This window comes from Littorina saxatilis, linkage group LG2 (genome assembly GCF_037325665.1).
Source record: "Littorina saxatilis isolate snail1 linkage group LG2, US_GU_Lsax_2.0, whole genome shotgun sequence".
Taxonomy (NCBI): Eukaryota; Metazoa; Mollusca; class Gastropoda; order Littorinimorpha; family Littorinidae; genus Littorina; species Littorina saxatilis.
This window is the reverse complement of record NC_090246.1, coordinates 16,194,828-16,217,017: the sequence shown is the minus strand read 5'-3', so window position 1 is coordinate 16,217,017 and position 22,190 is coordinate 16,194,828. Positions and strand designations below refer to the sequence as shown.

The 22,190-nt window shown below is 42.9% G+C and overlaps 2 protein-coding genes across 2 annotated transcripts; one reads left to right on the top strand and one right to left on the bottom strand.

Moving 5' to 3' along the window:
- The first annotated feature begins 1,166 nt into the window (after positions 1-1,166).
- Positions 1,167-21,878, top strand: LOC138952161 (uncharacterized). Its single transcript, XM_070323763.1, has 6 exons — positions 1,167-3,296; positions 4,717-5,239; positions 6,125-6,389; positions 16,476-18,528; positions 19,948-20,470; positions 21,314-21,878. The coding sequence occupies exons 1-6, from the start codon at positions 1,258-1,260 to the stop codon at positions 21,581-21,583; spliced, it is 5,673 nt and encodes a 1,890-aa protein (XP_070179864.1). The 5' UTR covers positions 1,167-1,257; the 3' UTR covers positions 21,584-21,878.
- Positions 6,384-14,698, bottom strand: LOC138958327 (uncharacterized). The gene is made up of 5 exons (XM_070329441.1): positions 14,353-14,698; positions 13,548-13,749; positions 9,950-9,999; positions 9,194-9,298; positions 6,384-7,551 (listed from the first exon to the last, which is right to left on the bottom strand). Exons 1-5 carry the CDS (start codon positions 14,471-14,473, stop codon positions 7,511-7,513), a joined length of 519 nt encoding a protein of 172 aa, XP_070185542.1. The 5' UTR covers positions 14,474-14,698; the 3' UTR covers positions 6,384-7,510.
- Positions 21,879-22,190: the final 312 nt, after the last annotated feature.

The following is a 22,190-nucleotide window of genomic DNA, read 5'->3' as shown; positions in this document are numbered from 1 at the left end:
CCTGCCAGTAGTCTTTTTTTTTCTTCGTGTATGGGCTGAAACTCACACGGTTTTTACGTGTATAACCGTTCTTATCCCGCCAATTAGGCAACCCTGCGCCGCTTTCGGGGGATGCATGCTTCGTATATTTGTGTTGCTCTCATGTTAACAAAAGCTTTGTTTGTGTTTTGATTACACTTTGTTTTTCCTCTTGAACTGCTTCACTGAATGATGATTAAGTTTTACATTTCTTTTTTTAGTTATAATTCTACATTTTCTCTTGAGGGGGCAGTACTACCTGAGATTTCATGAAAAATCACTTGTTTGTGTTTCGTTTCGCGATGCCACTGTTAAGATGCCAAATGGCTGACATTTCAGGAGAAGGCAATATAACCCTCGCTATGAAAGTGCTGAATGAGAATGTGTCTTCACAGTTGATGTGAAAATATTCATAATTTTGTGTTAAAAAAACGAAACGAAATTTTAATATTGTGTCTTGTTTTTTAAAGATATCTCAAAAAACTATTTAAGATAGAATGTTCTAGTTTTCCGCAGAAGTTATCTAAAGCATTTACAGGGAGCCAAACCGATGTTTTTGTGGCTAGTGCAAATGGTATAAAAGATACGTTTTTTTAAACTCTTTTGTTTTTTAATTAAATGTTGTCGAACACCTTTATCACATACTTTTTCTGCTATCATTTTAAAATCAGACTATGCGATTTTCCGTCACAGTCACACACAGCTTCACAAAAAACAAAATCCTATGCTATTCAACAAATTCTTTTTTATAAGAACACTATGCCATTTAGCTATATACAGTCAACACTTTGAACAAATATGATAATATTTAAGGGGTGTATTAAAAAGACAAAACATGTACCGTCCGCTAGGTAGTACTGCCCCCTTAAAAAACAAATCTGCATTAATGCATTGTTTTTGTTATGACTTCTATTGAAACGCGTTCGTCAAGTGTTGAAAACACTAGTATTTTGTTCAAACGCAAAATCATTCTCTTTTCCTTTCCTGCCCAATGCATTGTCACCGGGTGGCTGTGGTAAGTTGGGATGTAACCACGCAGGGAATTCCCCTCCTTTGGTGTCCATCACCTTCCTGGCACGTTCTTCCTCCTTGCTTGGTATAAAGGCCCTGACTTCAGTACAGACAGCCAGATCACATGCATAATTTATGACACAGTCCTCGCGAAAAGAAATGTTGAAATACATCGTGTTATAGCCATACATGTTTGGAGAGAAAACTTCATAAGAAGCAACGTGCGAAATGAAAATGATGAATAGAATGGGGTTTGTGTTGGTTTGGTTTCTTGTCGCAAGCTGTGCATCTTCCAGGGATGTGGTATGTCGGTCGAGGAGCAGAGCTCAAAACGGAACCCTGGTGGACTGCAGTCACACGCAAGTTACGTCACTCTCTGACGTAGGTATCTCCGGTGTAGATGTCTCTGACGTCATACTTCTGGACTTGAGTTATAACCAGCAGTTAGAGTGGCGTTCCGGTTCCCTTTCTGGTTTCTCCTGCTTACGTCACTTGAACCTCAGTCACAACGATCTGCAGGAACTAGACCGGCACGCGTTTCATGGACTGGAAGAGTTGGAGACTTTGGACCTGAGCTATAACAACCTGACCGCACTGACCAGCCGGACCTTTGCCAACCTTCCGCACCTACAACGACTGTTGCTTGACCACAATCAGGTGTCCAGCCTCGAGGAGGACGTCTTTGAGAACCTGACTCACCTCCGTCACCTGGATCTAGGCCACAATCACCTGCAGGTCTTGTACAACAACATCTTCTCCAGTCTCGCTCACCTCAACTGGCTGGGGCTGGGGTCCAACCGCTTGCAGAGACTGGAGACTGGCGCCATGACAGGGCTGGACAGGCTGATCAACCTGGACTTGTCTGACAACAAACTGAAGCTGACGTCATCAGTCTACCCGGCCTGGGTCTTCGCCTCGCTGGGGCAGCTGCAGCTTCTGCATCTGGAGTACAACGATGACGATCCTGACGGTGAATATCCTGACAACGTGTTCAGTGACCTCGTCTCTCTGACGTTGTTTTCCATCGATACGTTTAGTGAGGTGCACTTTGGGCGGGACTTTGCAGCTCTTCGCTCTATCCATACCCTGGACTTGAGCAAGAACTGTAAAATCAATTATATTGCGAACACGTCCTTCGAGGGCTTCAAAAACTCGACACTCTCTTTCATCAACTTTAAGTTTTGCTCACTTCAAATTGAAGCGTGTGCATTCTGTGAACTTCCTGCGTTGGACAGATTGTGGTTCATGGGCTCGCACTTTCAGACTCCAAACCACATTCTGGAATCTCTGTACGGCCTCCAGCACCAGACTATGACTGAAATCAAATTGCAAGGCATTGGAGATTCCTTGCCTTTTTACCACGTCATCGACAGTCATTCGGCCAGATACTTACGAAACATCTGTGTTAAGAACTTCACAATGTCAAGCTGCAATATTCAGCGAGTAGCAGGAAACGCCTTGACAGTACAAAACACCCCTTTCTTCAGATGCGTGGAACACTTAGATGTTTCGATGAATGCGATTATTGGAGATTCATCTACTTTGCTCAAAATGATGACGTCAGATGGTCCCTTACGATCTCTGGCACTGCAGGATCAGATTAGGTTTACCATCACAGGAGCTCAGTGTTTAGTCAGTCAAGATTTTCGATGCAAAGACTATTTCCGTGATGGTGGTTACGATGAAAACACATACACGATGGGGTTTCGAACCCCAATGAATATTTCATATCTAAACATGTCATCAATCTTCCCACACCTGAATCCATTGCCAGTGAATTGGACGTTTCCCTCTGCGAAGCATTTAAAGATTTTGGATCTGTCCTATCTTGGATTTGCCAACTGTCGCATGACATTTTATGGTCTCGAAAATCTTGAAACACTCAGCTTGAATGGAAACTATTGTTACAACATGACGGAAAAGATGTTAGATTTTCTGGACAGTCTGACGAAACTGAGTTTGTCAAACTTTGGATTCAACCCGCTGTTCTTGAAGTCACGTGGTTGGCGCTTGTTTGAAAACGTGGATCAGCTGCAGTTTGTGGACCTGTCCCGGAACGACCTGCCCTTCACAGATCCTGACATGTTACGTGTACAGCGCCGTCTGAAAGAACTAGACTTCTCCTACAACCGATTCCAGAAAATGCCTGTCAATCTGGATAACCATGGTGACCTGCGGATGCTTGACCTTTCCCACAACTCTCTGGGCACTCTGACGTCATCAGAACGATCAGCGTTGGACAGTCTGGCCCGCCGCCATGCATTCAGGTTGTATGTGTTTCTGTCTGTGAGAACAATTGGTTTAACGATGCCTTCTTTCTCGCAATGCATCTAGGTTGTATGCGTGTCTGTTTGAGAGAAAGAATAATTGTTTTAATGAAGCCTTCTTTCCAGCCATGCATTCAGGTTGTATGGGTCCATGTCTGTGGGAATAATTGGTTTAACAATGCCTTCTTATTTGCCATGCGTTTAGGATGAATGATTCAAGAAAACTAAACAATGTAATTACCCCAACCCCCAGAAATGACAGGTACAAGTCAAGTCTCTCTTATTCTGGCACCCTATTGTGGAACTCCATTCCTTGCATAATTAAAATACAAGTCAGTGAACATCATTCAAGGAACACTACATGCTGTTTCTCTTGCAAAACTTGTAAGCACTACTACTTTTGTGCAGCTGATAAAACATCAGTACTCTATGATTGTATTGAAACATGATCATACATAATGCAATGAGGACATTTTTTTTAAACAAGTAAATGTCTGTATGTCTGTCTGTGAGCTAGTATCCTATAATTGGTTTAATGTTGCCTTCTTTTCTGCCTTGCATTCAGGTTGTATGTGTGTCTTTCTGTGGGCATGACTGATCTAAAGACACTATCAGTCCATTGCATAAGAAAATCTACACCACCCGACATTTTAAAGTTGCGATAAGAGCATTCTTCCATTCACAAACTGATAGCTGCCATGGCTCCTTTCTGAACAGGGTGGCAATTCTTTTGCTGATTTGATTTCACAAATGAAACACTTTTCTCAAATGGCAAAGTAAATTTAGCTTGCGTTTGCCTGTCCATGCATAAATATGGTGCACTTATGATTTATGATGTATTCCAGTTTAAAAACAAAATAATATCAATGAAAAGCATGGACATCGTTGTTGAGCTCAAGAGCAAAGTAGGCCATATGTGTTAGGAGCTTAAGAGCGGAAGTTATGTGTAAGCGTCACTTCTACACATCAAGCGTTACAGATTTAGTTTTGCTTTGTGTAGAGTGATTCGTATCTTGAATTTATGAGGCAGAGATTGTTTGGTGTTTCATTAGAATTTGTTTTCTCCGCATGCAGCAGAAAGTCCGATATTTCCTTCACCCTTTTACCCCTGAAGGAGTCATCATTGCTTCGCGACATCAAAAGACGTAAGGTTACTGAAGTGTGCACTCAAAGCACATAAGGCGGCTTGAAACGTGTCACACAAAAGCTGTGTATCTTGAGCAGGCGTGCAGCAGATGACATTGTACAAGGCGGATAACTATCCGGTTACAATCTCGGCTAAAAATCATGAGCGTCTTTGTTGCGCAAATTTGTGTTAATCCTGATTATGCGTGCGAAACAGAACTGTGTTCTATTACGAAAACTGCTAATGAATAGGGAATTGTTAGATTGGTTATAATTGAAAACATTCCTGCTTCAGCCTCAAACTATTGGGAAATCCACTGGAGTGCGCTTGCTTCAACCTGGACGTGGTACAGTGGCTGTGGCACACCCCCGTGTCGCTTGATGGCGAAGGACGCCAAGCTAACTACACGTGCACCACGGAGACAGGGGAGATCACCAGCACAGAGCGCGTGATGGCGCAGTGGATGAGTCACTGGCGGCGCTGTGTGGGGGTACAGATGTTTGGAATCGCCCTGTCCGCCTTACTTCTCCAACTCCTGGCCATCGTCGTGACATTCATCGTTGTACGCTCCTGGACCCAACTCTGCTACGCCTGGAAAGCCATCCGACGGTACCGTCTGCCGAGACGTCACCACTTTCACCGAGACGCTTACGTCGTGTACTCCGAGGCTCAGGATGACGTCATTCTGGCGTGCGTGACGCTGCGTGAGGCTGTGGAGGAGCGGTACGGCGTGCGTCTCTTGCTGCGTGACCGGGAGGAGCTGCCTGGGTCTGTGAGGGCGGAGACCGTCGTGCAGCACATTGATGACAGCTGGAAGGTAGGCGACACGTGCACACAGATAAAACCTCGGTTCGTTCTCACGTCATCCGAACGCGTAATGTGGCAATGCACACCACCCTAAATATTTACTTTTATTGAAAAACAAATGTAAGACATGGCAAGAGCAAAGAATGGATGCAGAAGATGAAAAAACTATCACTATAAATAGTTCCCAGTTGTGAACTTTGGAGCTGCTCAATGCATAGGGTCCCGGTATCCAGGTTTGTGCAAAGTGTACTCTTCTTCTTCTTTAGCGGTCGATGCAAAGTGTACTCTTCTTCTTCTTTAGCGGTCGACGCAAAGTGTACTAAAAAATGCTAAATACTTTATGTACATGGATGCTGCTGGGTAGGGGCAAATAGATTTTTCCTCTTTTTTTCTCACTTTACAAATGATTGTGTATGTACATAGATAAGAACAACACAACAACAACATACGATAACACATAATGTGATACCAATGTAAACCGTCGAACGCTGAAGAAGAAGACAATACCAATGTAAACGAGGTTAATGGAATTATGTTAATGTGTCTGGTGCCAACTGGTTTTTTTGTGTGCCAGTGATATTCTGGAAACCTGTAACATTTTCGCTTTTCAAATGACATTTTCTGATCCAATAAACACTTTCGGTTCAGATCACATACGACTTTGTGCATTGAGTATTTACATAACACATACATAATTTTGTGTGGTGATCTCTCTATGTTGTTAAATGAGAACTCGCATCATCGAGAAAAAAAGGAGTTTTTTGACAGTGAAAGTAAAGTTTATTGACTGTACAAGTACAAAACATTGAAAATTACATTAACATAATTTAGTTTCGGGTGTGATATGTTTATACCTTTAAACAATTCATAGAGAGGATGTGCATTGTGTGTCCAGGTGGTGCTGCTGGTGACGCTTGACTTCTCTAAGGACGAGTGGGCGTGCGGCTTCACGGTCCAGCAAGCACAGCGCAACATCACAGACACCATGCCGGACCGTGTCATCGTCGTCTTCTTCGAGGAGCCGCGTGACCTGCCCGCCATGCCTTCGCTACAGCTGCTGCTGCGCATGGTGCCAGAGAGGAACATTTTGCACGTGCACAGAGACACGCCGCCACAGCACCAGGTGTGGAAGACACTGGCTGACCTCATTACCACAGAACACTGACAACTCAACGCTGTCAATACCTGACGGGTGGGAGACGATGCTTTTTGCAGGAGATTTACACATCAGAGAGTATCATATCTGTTCTTCTTTTTCGATCATGGGATGAAACTCCCACGTTCACTCATGTGTTTGCACGAGTGGGTTTGCACGTGTACGACCGTTTCGCCCCGGCATTCAGGCAACTGACGGTTGTCTCCCTTGTTGGGGTCTCTTTATCCCTTATTCCGTCATCTTGCTAGCACAAGCACCACTAGTTGACAGTAGTCCCGTGTCGAGAGTTGCTAGAAGCATGACATGTTCCATGTCAAACTGAGACATTCTGTACTGGACAGTACACTAAGTCTCTAAATAATCTATACAAATAATGCTTCATGATTAAAAATACTGTGCCATGCCATTTTTCAACGTCGTATATTTACAAGACATCAATGATTCCGATGCTGACAAGCAGCTCACGGCAGACTTCTGAATTTCTGTCTGGAAGGTATCATCCTTTCAAGGGTTACTACTGGTAAAAGGCGCATTCCTTCCCGTGAAGTTAATGTTATCTCATCATCTCAGGTATGCCCAGAGCTGTTACATGTTGGTATGTGTCCAAGCAGAATGATGATCTTGGGACCAGAGCATCCTTCAACTCAGACTCAGACCAAACCTCCACAGCATGACTGTTTCCTGTCAGTGCAGAGTGGCAATTTCTCGTTACATTTATTTTGCAAATAGACATAGTGTCACTGTCGTTTACGAAATAAATTCAGCCAAATCTACACAGACAGCTGTTACACTTGAGTATATGTCCAAGTGGAAGGATGCTTTTATGTCCTGCAAATACCGAGGCTGATATATGACGGTAATCATGATTGTGTTCAGTGGCAAGATGATTCTTTTAACATTAGCGTGGCCATTTCTGTTCTGGTAACCACATGTTATTTTCCGTCGACGCTCGAAGTCTACTTCACGTGTTGGTCAGGTAGGCTTGTGTCATTTGCCACCTTTTGGAGAACAGTTGTAGCGAGATATGTACATCGACACTGGATCACACAGAAAAACTTGAAGAAGCACAGTCGCAACAACGTTTCTGCGCTTTCTTGATGTATTTGCCTATCATAGTGGAGCGTTTCACAGAATCGTCTTTTTCTCGGTCTTGAACTTTCGACGAACTGCAGACAAAGACACAAAGACAAAATGTTATGCATGCAGATTTGTTTATCATTATATCAGAGAGAACATAGTAGGTCAAGGTTGTTTGTGTGTTTACATGTGTGCGTTTGTGTAAAAGTCTGCGCGTGTTAGTGTATATGTTTGCGTGAGTGTGTTTCAGTGTGTGTGTGTGTGTGTGTGTGGTGAGTGTGTGTGTGTGTGGTGAGTGTGTGTGTGTGTGTGTGTTTGTGTGTGTGTGTGCGTGTGCGTGTGTGTGAACAAGAACAACAAGAACAAGAACAAGAACAAATGTTTATTGTCCTCAAACCAAAAAGGTTATTGACACATTGCTATGAATTCTAAAGCATTCTGCGACAAACCTTCCGAGACATATTTGAACATCTTTGTCCATAAATATTTCACTTGGTTTATAATTAATATAATCTACATCAATATTAGTCACGTCTTTTTTAAACTTTTCTCTACTTTCATGGAATTTTACGCATTCATCCAGAAGATGATATTCATCTTCAACAATGTTACATACCATACACAAACGATTTTCTCTTTGGATGTTATGATGTCTTCCAGTTTCTATTTTTAGATTGTGACTACTGGTTCTTAATCGACTTAAAGCTGTCCTGTGATTTCGATTTTCTATCATTGTCAGATATGACTGAATTTCATATGTATCACATATATTTGAATAGAATCTTAATCTTGCACTTCCTTTTGATTTAGCTTTATTCCAAAAACGTATGTATTCACTTTGTAATTTCATTTGTATGGCAAATTGTAACTTTCTCGTATCAAAAGTAGATTGATTTTGCCAAACATGATTAAAGCCAAGTCTTGAAAGTGAACTTTTAATGAATATGAGCCAAGAATCTTCTTTAGGGTTATTAAACATGTCATCATATACTTGATGAACAAATGAATCTCGTTTAGATTGTAAAATATGAGTCCAATAGGAAATGGTTTGTGTTAACATTCTTAGTGCTAATGGGAATCTACCTAATGCTGCCAGCACTGGTATACACATGGTTTTTCTGTGTACACCTAGCAGACAACGACAAAATGTTATATGGATGTCTTCACTCGTAGAATTTCTTGAAAAACATGATTCAAAAAACTTATCGATGTTATCGATTGACTTGTTGGAATAATTGTATGGGAACCAAATACTTGATCCATATGTCAAGATTGGATTCACTAAAGAATCAAATAAATTTAAAGCAGTATCAATTTGAATATTTTCTTTTCTAAACAAGCAAATGGCTTGCTTTATTGGCTTGTTTACATTGATGTTCTTGAGCTTTTTGTAAAGAACCATTTTGATTAAATACTATTCCTAAATATATGTGTGTGTGAGTGTGAGTGTGTGTGTGTATGTGTGTGTGTGTGTGTGTGTGTGTGTGTGTGTGTGTGTGTGTGTGTGTGTGTGTGTGTGTGTGTGTTCTCAAGAAATTTAGAAACTTTGGAATATGCAATCGGCAGTATCAAGTACACATACATTTTGTTGTTGCAATAGAATGAACTAGTAGCGTTAGAAGTTATTAAAACAAATGAGTATCTTTGTACTTTGTGAATGTTTAGCATTCCGAAAAACTCAACATGAGTTGAAGATTGATTGGGAGGAGGAGTAATAACAAATATACACACCTAAAACCATGAGGAGAACTGCAACAAGTATCAATCCATTTAGCGACAAGACCACGATGGTAGCAATGCGATACTCAGATGCCGCGTCCGCCGTCAAAACCTGACCTGCAAACACAAAATCAAACCAAGACTTCAACATAGTCACCTGTTTGCTTCTGTCTAGTTCTATTTTCTGTCTGGTCAGTACTAACATTCTGGTGAGTGCATCTTTTGAAATAACACATACTTGTCCATACACATAATTTGTTTTGTTTAAAAATTGCAACTTACAAAAACAAGAAACGTTTTGACGAAGGCAAAAATTGTTTTCATCATTTAAGCACAAACACCTGTGCCGGGTGTGCGTGTTTTGATTTTCCGTACATGTGTCAACCATATATATCTATATGATTAAAATCTCCGTGTCGGTAAGTAATTTAACACTGAGTTGAGTCAATTCGAGAAAACATATGTAATCATTGATAAAATAGCGGTAATGACTTTACAATTATTTTCTAGTTCAATCAACTTACTCACTGATTGTTGCAGTGATGCACAACATGGCTTAGTGGTTTGGCTTAACTGAATCAATGTAACTGGCTACAGGTCCTGGCAAGATTGATCCCTGGGCGAATTATCTACCCACAGATGATTAACTTACCGACTGAAGGAATGAATACACAGAACAGAAAAAAGTGGCTCAAGCAGATTAGAAGGAAAGGATTGAAAGAGTAGGTAAGCAGAAAAGACAGTAAGCTTCGATGCTGATCGAGGTACCTGTGTAGACAGACTGTTCACAGCGTGACCCCGTCTCTTTTTCAACACAGCTGCAAAACAAATGAACAGGATATTATCATGCAGTATACACCATGGGATTGGCTCCATGAATCCAAGGGTCGGTAGATCCAAGGATCCATAGATACAAGGGTCGGTAGATCCAGGGATCCATAGATACAATGGTCGATAGATCCAGGGATCCGTAGACACAATGGTCGATGGATCCAGGGATCCGTAGATGCAATGGTCGATAGATCCAGAGAGCTATAAATACAAGGGTCGGCACATTCAGGGATCCATAAATACAAGGGTCGGCACATTCAGGGATCCATAGATACAAGGGTCTTCAGATCCAGGAATCCATAGATGGAAGGGTCGGTAGATCCAGGGATCCATAGATACAAGGGTCGGCACATTCAGGGATCCATAGATACAAGGGTCGGCAGATCCAGGGATCCATAGATGCAAGGGTCGGCAGATCCAGGGATCCATAGACACAATGGTTGGCAGATCCAAGGAGCCATAGATACAAGGGTCGGCAGATCCAGGGATCCATAAATACAAGGGTCGGTAGATCCAGGGATCCATATATACAAGGATCGGCAGATCCAGGGATCTGTAGATACAAGGGTAAACCGATCCGACGATTAAAGGGTAGACATATACAAGGATCCTGGACACATGGGTCGACAGATCTGTGGATCCTGAGGCCGACTGATGCATGAATTTAAGAATCGACCGATCCATCGATACAAGGTCGACAGATGCAGATTCTATGGACACAAGTGTCAAAAGGTCCATGTGTTCACAGATCCAGGGTTGATGAATACAAATGTCTACAGATGCAAGGTTTACGGAAACAAAGGTCGACATATCAAGATATATGGGTACAAGGGTAGACAAATCCAAAGACCCACAGATACAAGGGTCAAAAGATCCGACAATTACTGAATAGAAGGGTCGACAAATCATGGATACAGGGATCCGCAGGAAGGTATATTTGAAGAAGCCATACATCTATTCTTTTTTTTTTTTTTATCAATCGACCATTATATATATCTATGTGCAATATTATCTATTGACTATTGGCTTCGTCGACACTTTTTGTCGTTTTTACCAAAGAGAAGCCCATACACACAAAGTACAGGGTAATTTAACGACACGGTTTTTGGAACAGGATTTACCTCCACACTCAATCCTCAGGAATGTTCATGCCTTTTGCGTACATTGCTAACTTCACACTTTTTGAGCGAAACATTTCTCGGAAGTGGAGGCCGCGGCGGCACAGAGAAACAGGAAACTGAAACATTTGTCTATTATCAGCGGTGTAACTGATAATATTGTGACCCTCCACCACGAAATGAGTCGCATGTCACCTTGCGCGGTTCTGCGCTAGGCTGTAAGTCCGGGGAGTGTCTGGTAACAGTGTGTGGGTCACCTTAGTCACAGGCTTATAACTCAAACAGTTTTTGCTCTTTTCTAAAACGGGTTTCACCACTGGATAGAGCATACAAAACTCTTTATGAAAATGTAAAACTATGAAAATCATGCAAAGGTGACTCATTCCGTGGTGGAGGGTCACAAATTAGGTTTGAGAAGACATCCGCTTGACTGTGTAATTAGAGTTCCCTTCAAATTAGCCTCTTTGCGTTGTGTGAACGACTGCATAACGAGGGCCTAGATTTGTATCTTGACTGTGACACGTTAAATTTACCAACATTGCCTTCTGAAGTTTTACCCACACAGGCAGAGTTTGCTGTGATTATCTTCTCTTCGTACCTAGCGATCTAATACCCCTTTGAACTGACTATAGTATATACTTTCTGAGAGCTCTCACCATGTCGTACCGTCTACTGAAACGTACAGATGATAGATAACCACTAAACGACATACAAAGGCATGATTTTCGCACATGTATGGAGTGAATTCTCTCGCCGATAACGCATTCGCCAGTGAAAAAATTAAACCCTCACTGTTTACTCGAAAACATGTTCATTTTATGTTCTACTCACTCTTTCAGGTTAGGTAAGGCCTAAAAACAAAAAAAAGGTGTGGTTACGGTAACCCGACCTACCCTATTTTTAGGGGCCGACCCTATAACTTTTTATTACATTTGTCAAAAAAACAAACCCAAAAAAACCAAGAAAACGAGTGCAGAAAACGCAATGAAAGCGAAAACGCTCGAGTCGCACACTTATTTCCCTGTCAAGTAGGTTTAATTTGTACACATAAGAAAAAAAAGTTTAAAAAAAACAGTGATTGCCTACCTTCCTACCCTATAATTATTTGTTTGGCTATGTTACCTTAACCACACCTATTTTTTGTGTGGCCTAAAGACTCCCTGCTGAGTTGCTGAGATCGAACTAAAACACGCACCTGTATAGAATATTATACTCGGCCATTTAAGCGACTTACGGTGCACGAAATGCTAGCAATGAGCACTGAGAAGCATAGACAATGCAAATAAGAGCGCACTTCTTCTTCTGCGTTCGTGGGCTGAAACTCCCACGTACACACGTGTTTTGCACGAGTGGAATTTTACGTGTATGACCGTTTTTACCCCGCCATTTAGGCAGCCATACGCCGCTTTCAGAGGAAGCATATGCTTGGTATTTTCGTGTTTCCATAACCCACCGAAATCCGACATGGATCACAGGATCTTTTCCGTGCGCACTTAGTCTTGTGCTTGCGTGTACACACGAAGGGGGATAAGGCACTAGCAGGTCTGCACATAAGTTGACCTGGGAGATCGGAACAATCTCCACTCTTAACCCACCAGGCGGTAGCGGCCGGGATTTGAACCCACGACCTTCTGATTAAGAGGCCGACGTCTTACCACTCCGCCACAGCGCCCGTCGAGAGCGCACTGACATGGGTAACAACGCGAGTACAGTGAAACCTCACTTTACCCCCCCCCCCAATTTTAGACTCCCTATCTTTTAATACCCTGTTTTCTTATAGGTTATGTTCTAAACCTCTGTAAGTTTACCTGCATTTTAAGACTCCCCTTGTTTTAAGGGCTGATTTTTCTCAGATTTTGGGAGACCTCAAAGGAGGGGTTGTGGTGGGGGGGGGGGGGGGGGTACGGCATTACACCGCAAGTCACAAGAGACGATACTCTGGGTAAACTTTCCCAGTGCATACCATACTGGTGAATCTATACAGCGACCTCTTTCAATAACAGTTATGTCAGGTTGAAGGCCCCAAAGGGGGGGTATCATCACGATCACGGGAAGGGAAATTTTAGCTTTCACGATCACAGTTACCTTGATTTTTGTTTTCACGATCACAAACACCTTGACGAATAGAGGATCATAGAGTGATACAGCTGTGAAAAATGTACGTTGAAAATAAAATGCTTTGCAATAATGCCCATCACGATCACGAAAACAAATGACGATCACGATCACGAGACTTGATTTTTTTGTCATCACGGATCACGGGCAAAGTCCCATCACGATCACAGAAATGGAAATTTCGGCAATCACGGTCACAGAAAGGTAAAAAAAACGCCAATCACGATCACGATTTTAAACCCTTTGGGGCCCTCTCAGGTTTTTAAAAGTTGAAAGACGGATTGCGTGTACTCCATACTTACTAACAAAAAGCGCTACGGTCTCCATTCCCTTCCAAGTCCACGGCGTAACACACTCCGCTGTTGAGACATGCTGCGGAATCCTTCTCTGCTGCAGTACATTCGTGTCGGTGACTCAATTTGATGGTCGATTTTTTGTGCTGTAGTTGCGAGACGGAGGCCCCGTTTTGTGTTTGTTTCTCGCTTGTGCCGCGACCACAGGCCTCTGTTAATAAAAGAAAAAAACTAGAACAAATAAAATAGAACTGTGTATGTCGTGTTCTCTTGAAGACTGCATAGTTTCTGGTCTTTGAGTTGGCTACAGTGTCAGTAAACAATTGTAACGATGACACTTCAACTTGACATATTCAAAATACAAGCTTCTTGAAGCAACACTTTACAATGACGAGACTAGACGCTAGCTACATAGTTGTGTAAAAATACACTTTCGGTATACAAGCCAGTCAAGTTATTCCCAGTATACTACACACTATGATAATCATTTTACCTAAGAAACTGCCGCGCTGAAATGGCCTCGACAGTATAAGTGACAGCGACACAGTAAACTACTAACGACTCCACAAAACCCCCCAAAAGATAGTAGTTGTGTATTTTTCCCAACAATATTTTTCGCAACACAATTCAGAACTTACAAGTCCACTTAAACAAGAGCGAAACCTAAGTTTCCGGGCTATAAATAGCCGGCGGCTACAAAACATTGGTGCGCTAGACTATTGTATCGACGCATTTCCCGACAAGGAAGTTTGCACACTGTAACAGCAGACAGCATTAACACACAAACCACACCCATAAACGAAAGAAGACTTACCAACTGCATTGAAGAAAGCAACGAGGGTGCAGAACAAAAAGTGCACCGATGGTAAATTCATTTTGAGAGTCTCAGCACAAGCCTCAACACGTTGTTCTGTTGAGCTGTCCTTTTTTCCCATTCACAATTCCGGAACGTAATTCACACCGTGCACAGAATACAGTATACTTGGAAGCATGAGAGAGTTTTGTTGAATAGATCCCATTTACGCTGCGAGTTGAGGGTGACTTGCGGGTGACTTCGTTCATTGTTGTTAGTTGTGAAAAGAAATAGGAAAACAGCACAAAAGGCAACACAGCGTGTTAGGTAATATTAGAATTCTGCCACTTAAAACCACCTACACACATATTTGAACATCAAAGCCAGAACACACGTTCAACTGTCCAATCAGTGTGAAGGGTATACCTAGGTTATGACGAGGCCCGGATGCCTAACACTCCGTGGTGATTCGAAGATATAGTTTTTATGTTTAGGCGCGCGCACAGACAGACAGACAGACGCGGAACGCACTGACACACACACACAAACACTCCCACACACAAACACTCACGCACACACACACACACACACACACACACACACACACACACACACACACACACACACACACACACATTATTTTCAAACATTAGTTTCCCCAAACCTGAACGTCTTCATTGTGAACCCATTTTCCTCAGTGTAATAAAACCTTTTCTCGAAAGATCCTGTCCTCAAACACGGCTCGGTAAGTAACACCAATTAAGCGTGACCTATGCTTTGTGTTGGTTGCACCCGGGAAAAGACTGAGCTTGCAGTGTGTGAGAAGGTGAGGCTGCTCAGTCTCCCAACCGTGACCGCACTTCCCTGTCTACCTTGATACGCCCTGGTCTTCACAGGTACCTGCCCTGTAGTCTTTCTTTTTCTTCGTGTATGGGCTGAAACTAATACGGTTTTTACGTGTATAACCGTTCTTATCTCGCCAATTAGGCAACCCTGCGCCGCTTTCGGGGGATGCATGCTTCGTATATTTTTCTTGCTCTCATGTTAACAAAAGCTTTGTTTGTGTTTTGATTACACTTTGTTTTTCCTCTTGAACTGCTTCACTGAATGATGATTAAGTTTTAAATTTCTTTTTTTTAGTTATAATTCTACATTTTCTCTTGAGGGGGCAGTACTACCTGAGATTTCATGAAAAATCACTTTTTTGTGTGTTTCGTTTCGCGATATGCCACTTTTTAGGTACAACATTTTAGCAGAAGGCAATAATTATAAGCCTCGCTATGACAGTGCTGATTGGGAATGTGTCTTCAAGTTGATGTGCAAATATTCATAATTTTGTGGTAAAAAAAGTTAACGAAATTTTAATATTTTTTGTCTTGTTTTTTAAAGGTATCTCAAAACATATTTTAGATAGAAAGTTCCAGTTTTCCACAGAAGTTCTCTAAAGCAATTACAGGGAGCCAAACCGACGTTTTTGTGGCTAGTACAACTGGTATAAAATATACGGTTTTTTTAAACTCTTTTGTTTTTTAATTAAATGTTGTCGAACACCTTTATCACATACTTTTTCTGCTATCATTTTAAAATCAGACTATGCGATTTTCCGTCACAGTCACACACAGCTTCACAAAAAACCAAAATCCTATGCTATTCAACAAATTCTTTTTTATTAGAACACTATGCCATTTAGCTATATACAGTCAACACTTTGAACAAATATGATACTATTTAAGGGGTATATTAAAAAGAGAAAAAATGTACCGTCCGCTAGGTAGTACTGCACCCTTAAAAAACAAATCTGCATTAATGCATTGTTTTTGTTATGACTTCTATTGAAACGCGTTCGTCAAGTGTTGAAACACAAGTATTTTGTTCAAACGCAAAATCATTCTCTTTTCCTTTCCTGCCCAATGCAATGTCACCGGGTGGCTGTGGTAAGTTGGGATGTAACCACGCAGGGAATTCCCCTCCTTTGGTGTCCATCACCTACCTGGCACGTTCTTCCTCCTTGCTTGGTATAAAGGCCCCGACTTCAGTACAGACAGCCAGATCACATGCATAATTTATGACACAGTCCTCGTGAAAAGAAATGTTGAAATACATCGTGTTATAGCCATACATGTTTGGAGAGAAAACTTCATAAGAAGCAACGTGCGAAATGAAAATGATGAATAGAATGGGGTTTGTGTTGGTTTGGTTTCTTGTCGCAAGCTGTGCATCTTCCAGGGATGTGGTTTGTCGGTCGAGGAGCAGAGCTCAAAACGGAACCCTGGTGGACTGCAGTCACACGCAAGTTACGTCACTCTCTGACGTAGGTATCTCCGGTGTAGATGTCTCTGACGTCATACTTCTGGACTTGAGTTATAACCAGCAGTTAGAGTGGCGTTCCGGTTCCCTTTCTGGTTTCTCCTGCTTACGTCACTTGAACCTCAGTCACAACGATCTGCAGGAACTAGACCAGCACGCGTTTCATGGACTGGAAGAGTTGGAGACTTTGGACCTGAGCTATAACAACCTGACCGCACTAACCAGCCGGACCTTTGCCAACCTTCCGCACCTACAACGACTGTTGCTTGACCACAATCAGGTGTCCAGCCTCGAGGAGGACGTCTTTGAGAACCTGACTCACCTCCGTCACCTGGATCTAGGCCACAATCACCTGCAGGTCTTGTACAACAACATCTTCTCCAGTCTCGCTCACCTCAACTGGCTGGGGCTGGGGTCCAACCGCTTGCAGAGACTGGAGACTGGCGCCATGACAGGGCTGGACAGGCTGATCAACCTGGACTTGTCTGACAACAAACTGAAGCTGACGTCATCAGTCTACCCGGCCTGGGTCTTCGCCTCGCTGGGGCAGCTGCAGCTTCTGCATCTGGAGTACAACGATGACGATACGATCGGTGAATATCCTGACAACGTGTTCAGTGACCTTGTCTCTCTGACGTTGTTATCCATCGATACGTTTAATGAGGTGCACTTTGGGCGGGACTTTGCAGCTCTTCGCTCTATCCATACCCTGGACTTGAGCAAGAACTGTCAAATCAATTATATTGCGAACACGTCCTTCGAGGGCTTCAAAAACTCGACACTCTCTTTCATCAACTTTCAGTTTTGCTCACTTGAAATTGAAGCGTGTGCATTCTGTGAACTTCCTTCGTTGGACAGATTGTGGTTTATGTATTCGCACTTCCAGACTCCAAACCACATTCTGGAATCTCTGTACGGCCTCCAGCACCAGACTATGACTGAAATCAAATTGCAAGGCATTGGAGATTCCTTGCCTTTTTACCACGTCATCGACAGTCATTCGGCCAGATACTTACGAAACATCTGTGTTAAGAACTTCACAATGTCAAGCTGCAATATTCAGCGAGTAGCAGGAAACGCCTTGACAGTACAAAACACCCCTTTCTTCAGATGCGTGGAACACATAGATGTTTCGATGAATGCGATTTTTGGAGATGCATCTACTTTGTTGAAAATGATGATGTCAGATGGTCCCTTACGATCTCTGGCACTGCAGGATCAGATTAGGTTTACCATCACAGGAGCTCAGTGTTTAGTCAGTCAAGATTTTCGATGCAAAGACTATTTCCGTGATGGTGGTTACGATGAAAACAAATACACGATGGGGTTTCGAACCTCAATGAATATTTCATATCTAAACATGTCATCAATCTTCCCACACCTGAATCCATTGCCAGTGAATTGGACGTTTCCCTCTGCGAAGCATTTAAAGATTTTGGATCTGTCCTATCTTGGATTTGCCAACTGTCGCATGACATTTTATGGTCTCGAAAATCTTGAAACACTCAGCTTGAATGGAAACTATTGTTACAACATGACGGAAAAGATGTTAGATTTTCTGGACAGTCTGACGAAACTGAGTTTGTCAAACTTTGGATTCAACCCGCTGTTCTTGAAGTCACGTGGTTGGCGCTTGTTTGAAAACGTGGATCAGCTGCAGTTTGTGGACCTGTCCCGGAACGACCTGCCCTTCACAGATCCTGACATGTTACGTGTACAGCGCCGTCTGAAAGAACTAGACTTCTCCTACAACCGATTCCAGAAAATGCCTGTCAATCTGGATAACCATGGTGACCTGCGGATGCTTGACCTTTCCCACAACTCTCTGGGCACTCTGACGTCATCAGAACGATCAGCGTTGGACAGTCTGGCCCGCCGCCATGCATTCAGGTTGTATGTGTTTCTGTCTGTGAGAACAATTGGTTTAACGATGCCTTCTTTCTCGCAATGCATCTAGGTTGTATGAGTGTCTGTTTGAGAGAAAGAATAATTGTTTTAATGAAGCCTTCTTTCCAGCCATGCATTCAGGTTGTATGGGTCCATGTCTGTGGGAATAATTGGTTTAACAATGCCTTCTTATTTGCCATGCGTTTAGGATGAATAATTCAAGAAAACTAAACAATGTAATTACCCCAACCCCCAGAAATGACATGTACAAGTCAAGCCTCTGATATTCTGGCGCCCTTTTGTGGAACTCCATTCCTGATATAATTGAAATGCAAGTCAATGAAACATCATTCAAGGAACACTACATGCTGTTTCTCTTGCAATACTTGTAAGCACTACTGCTATTGTGCAGCTGATAACATATCAGTACTCTATGATTGTATTGAAACATGATCATACATAATGCAATGAGAACATTTTTTTAAACAAGTAAATGTCTGTATGTCTGTCTGTGACCTAGTATCCTATAATTGGTTTAATGTTGCCTTCTTTTCTGCCTTGCATTCAGGTTGTATGTGTGTTTTCTGTGGGCATGACTGATCTAAAGACACGATCAGTCCATTGCATAAGAAAATCTACACCACCCGACATTTTAAAGTTGCGATAAGAGCATTCTTCCATTCACAAACTGATAGCTGCCATGGCTCCTTTCTGATCAGGGTGGCAATTCTTTTGCTGATTTGATTTCACAAATGAAACACTTTTCTCAAATGGCAAAGTAAATTTAGCTTGCGTTTGCCTGTCCATGCATAAATATGGTGCACTTATGATTTATGATGTATTCCAGTTTAAAAACAAAATAATATCAATGAAAAGCATGGACATCGTTGTTGAGCTCAAGAGCAAAGTAGGCCATATGTGTTAGGAGCTTAAGAGCGGAAGTTATGTGTAAGCGTCACTTCTACACATCAAGCGTTACAGATTTAGTTTTGCTTTGTGTAGAGTGATGCGTATCTTGAATTTATGACGCAGAGATTGTTTGGTGTTTCATTAGAATTTGTTTTCTCCGCGTGCAGCAGAAAGCCCGATATTTCCTTCACCCTTTTACCCCTGAAGGAGTCATCATTGCTTCGCGACATCAAAAGACGTAAGGTTACTGAAGTGTGCACTCAAAGCACATAAGGCGGCTTGAAACGTGTCACACAAAAGCTGTGTATCTTGAGCAGGCGTGCAGCAGATGACATTGTACAAGGCGGATAACTATCCGGTTACAATCTCGGCTAAAAATCATGAGCGTCTTTGTTGCGCAAATTTGTGTTAATCCTGATTATGCGTGCGAAACAGAACTGTGTTCTATTACGAAAACTGCTAATGAATAGGGAATTGTTAGATTGGTTATAATTGAAAACATTCCTGCTTCAGCCTCAAACTATTGGGAAATCCACTGGAGTGCGCTTGCTTCAACCTGGACGTGGTACAGTGGCTGTGGCACACCCCCGTGTCGCTTGATGGCGAAGGACGCCAAGCTAACTACACGTGCACCACGGAGACAGGGGAGATCACCAGCACAGAGCGCGTGATGGCGCAGTGGATGAGTCACTGGCGGCGCTGTGTGGGGGTACAGATGTTTGGAATCGCCCTGTCCGCCTTACTTCTCCAACTCCTGGCCATCGTCGTGACATTCATCGTTGTACGCTCCTGGACCCAACTCTGCTACGCCTGGAAAGCCATCCGACGGTACCGTCTGCCGAGACGTCACCACTTTCACCGTGACGCTTACATCGTGTACTCAGAGGCTCAGGATGACGTCATTCTGGCGTGCGTGACGCTGCGTGTGGCTGTGGAGGAGCGGTACGGCGTGCGTCTCTTGCTGCGTGACCGGGAGGAGCTGCCTGGGTCTGTGAAGGCGGAGACCGTCGTGCAGCACATTGATGACAGCTGGAAGGTAGGCGGCACGTGCACACAGATAAAACCTTCGTTCTCACGTCATCCGAACGCGTAATGTGGCAATGTACACCACCCTAAATATTTACTTTTATTGAAAAAAAATGTAAGACATGGCAAGAGCAAAGAATGGATGCAGAAGATGAAATAACTATCACTATAAATAGTTCCCAGTTGTGAACTTTGGAGCTGCTCAATGCATAGGGTCCCGGTATCCAGGTTTGTGCAAAGTGTACTCTTCTTCTTCTTTAGCAGTCGATGCAAAGTGTACTAAAAAATGCTAAATACTTTATGTACATGGATGCTGCTGGGTAGGGCGAAATAGATTTTTCCTCTTTTTTTCTCACTTTACAAATCATTGTATATGTACATAGATAAGAACAACACAACAACAACATACAACACATAATGTGATACCAATGTAAACCGTCGAACGCTGAAGAAGAAGACAATACCAATGTAAACGAGGTTAATGGAATTATGTTAATGTGTCTGGTGCCAACTGTTTGTTTTTTTGTGCCAGTGATATGCTGGAAACCTGTAACATTTTCGCTTTTCAAATGACATTTTCTGATCCAATAAACACTTTCGGTTCAGATCACATACGACTTTGTGCATTGAGTATTTACATAACACATACATAATTTTGTGTGGTGATCTCTCTATGTTGTTAAATGAGAAATCGCATCATCGAGAAAAAAAGGAGTTTTTTGACAGTGAAAGTAAAGTTTATTGACTGTACAAGTACAAAACATTGAAAATTACATTAACATAATTTTGTTTCGGGTGTGATATGTTTATACCTTTAAACAATTCATAGAGAGGATGTGCATTGTGTGTCCAGGTGGTGCTGCTGGTGACGCGTGACTTATCCCAGGACGAGTGGGCGTGCGGCTTCACGGTCCAGCAAGCACAGCGCAGCATCACAGACACCATGCCGGACCGTGTCATCGTCGTCTTCTTCGAGGAGCCGCGTGACCTGCCCGCCATGCCTTCGCTACAGCTGCTGCTGCGCATGGTGCCAGAGAGGAACATTTTGCACGTGCACAGAGACACGCCGCCACAGCACCAGGTGTGGAAGACACTGGCTGACCTCATCACCAGAGAACACTGACAACACCACGCTGTCAATACCTGACGGGTGGGAGACGATGCTTTTTGCAGGAGATTTACGCATCAGAGAGTATCATATCTGTTCTTCTTTTTCGATCATGGGATGAAACTCCCACGTTCACTCATGTGTTTGCACGAGTGGGTTTGCACGTGTACGACCGTTTCGCCCCGGCATTCAGGCAACTGACGGTTGTCTCCCTTGTTGGGGTCTCTTTATCCCTTATTCCGTCATCTTGCTAGCACAAGCACCACTAGTTGACAGTAGTCCCAGGGGCGGATCTGGGTTTTGAAAGGGGGGGTGCAAAGTTCTTTTTTTTGTGTGTGTGTATCTTATCAGCGAAGGCGCGAAGCGCCGAACCGATGGCGCGAAGCGCCGAGCATGCTAGGGGGGTCCGGGGGCATGCCCCCCCGGAATTTTGTTTTAAAAAGGAAGCAAAATTGTGCAATCTGGTGCAATCTGAGCGTGTAAAGTGCTATTTTCAGGTGATACATTTTTCTTCTTTTTTTTTTTTTTGTCCCGCTGGGGGGGGGGGGGGTGCAATTGCACCCATTGCACCCCCCCCCCAGATCCGCCCCTGAGTCCCGTGTCGTGGGCAGTTGCTAGAAGC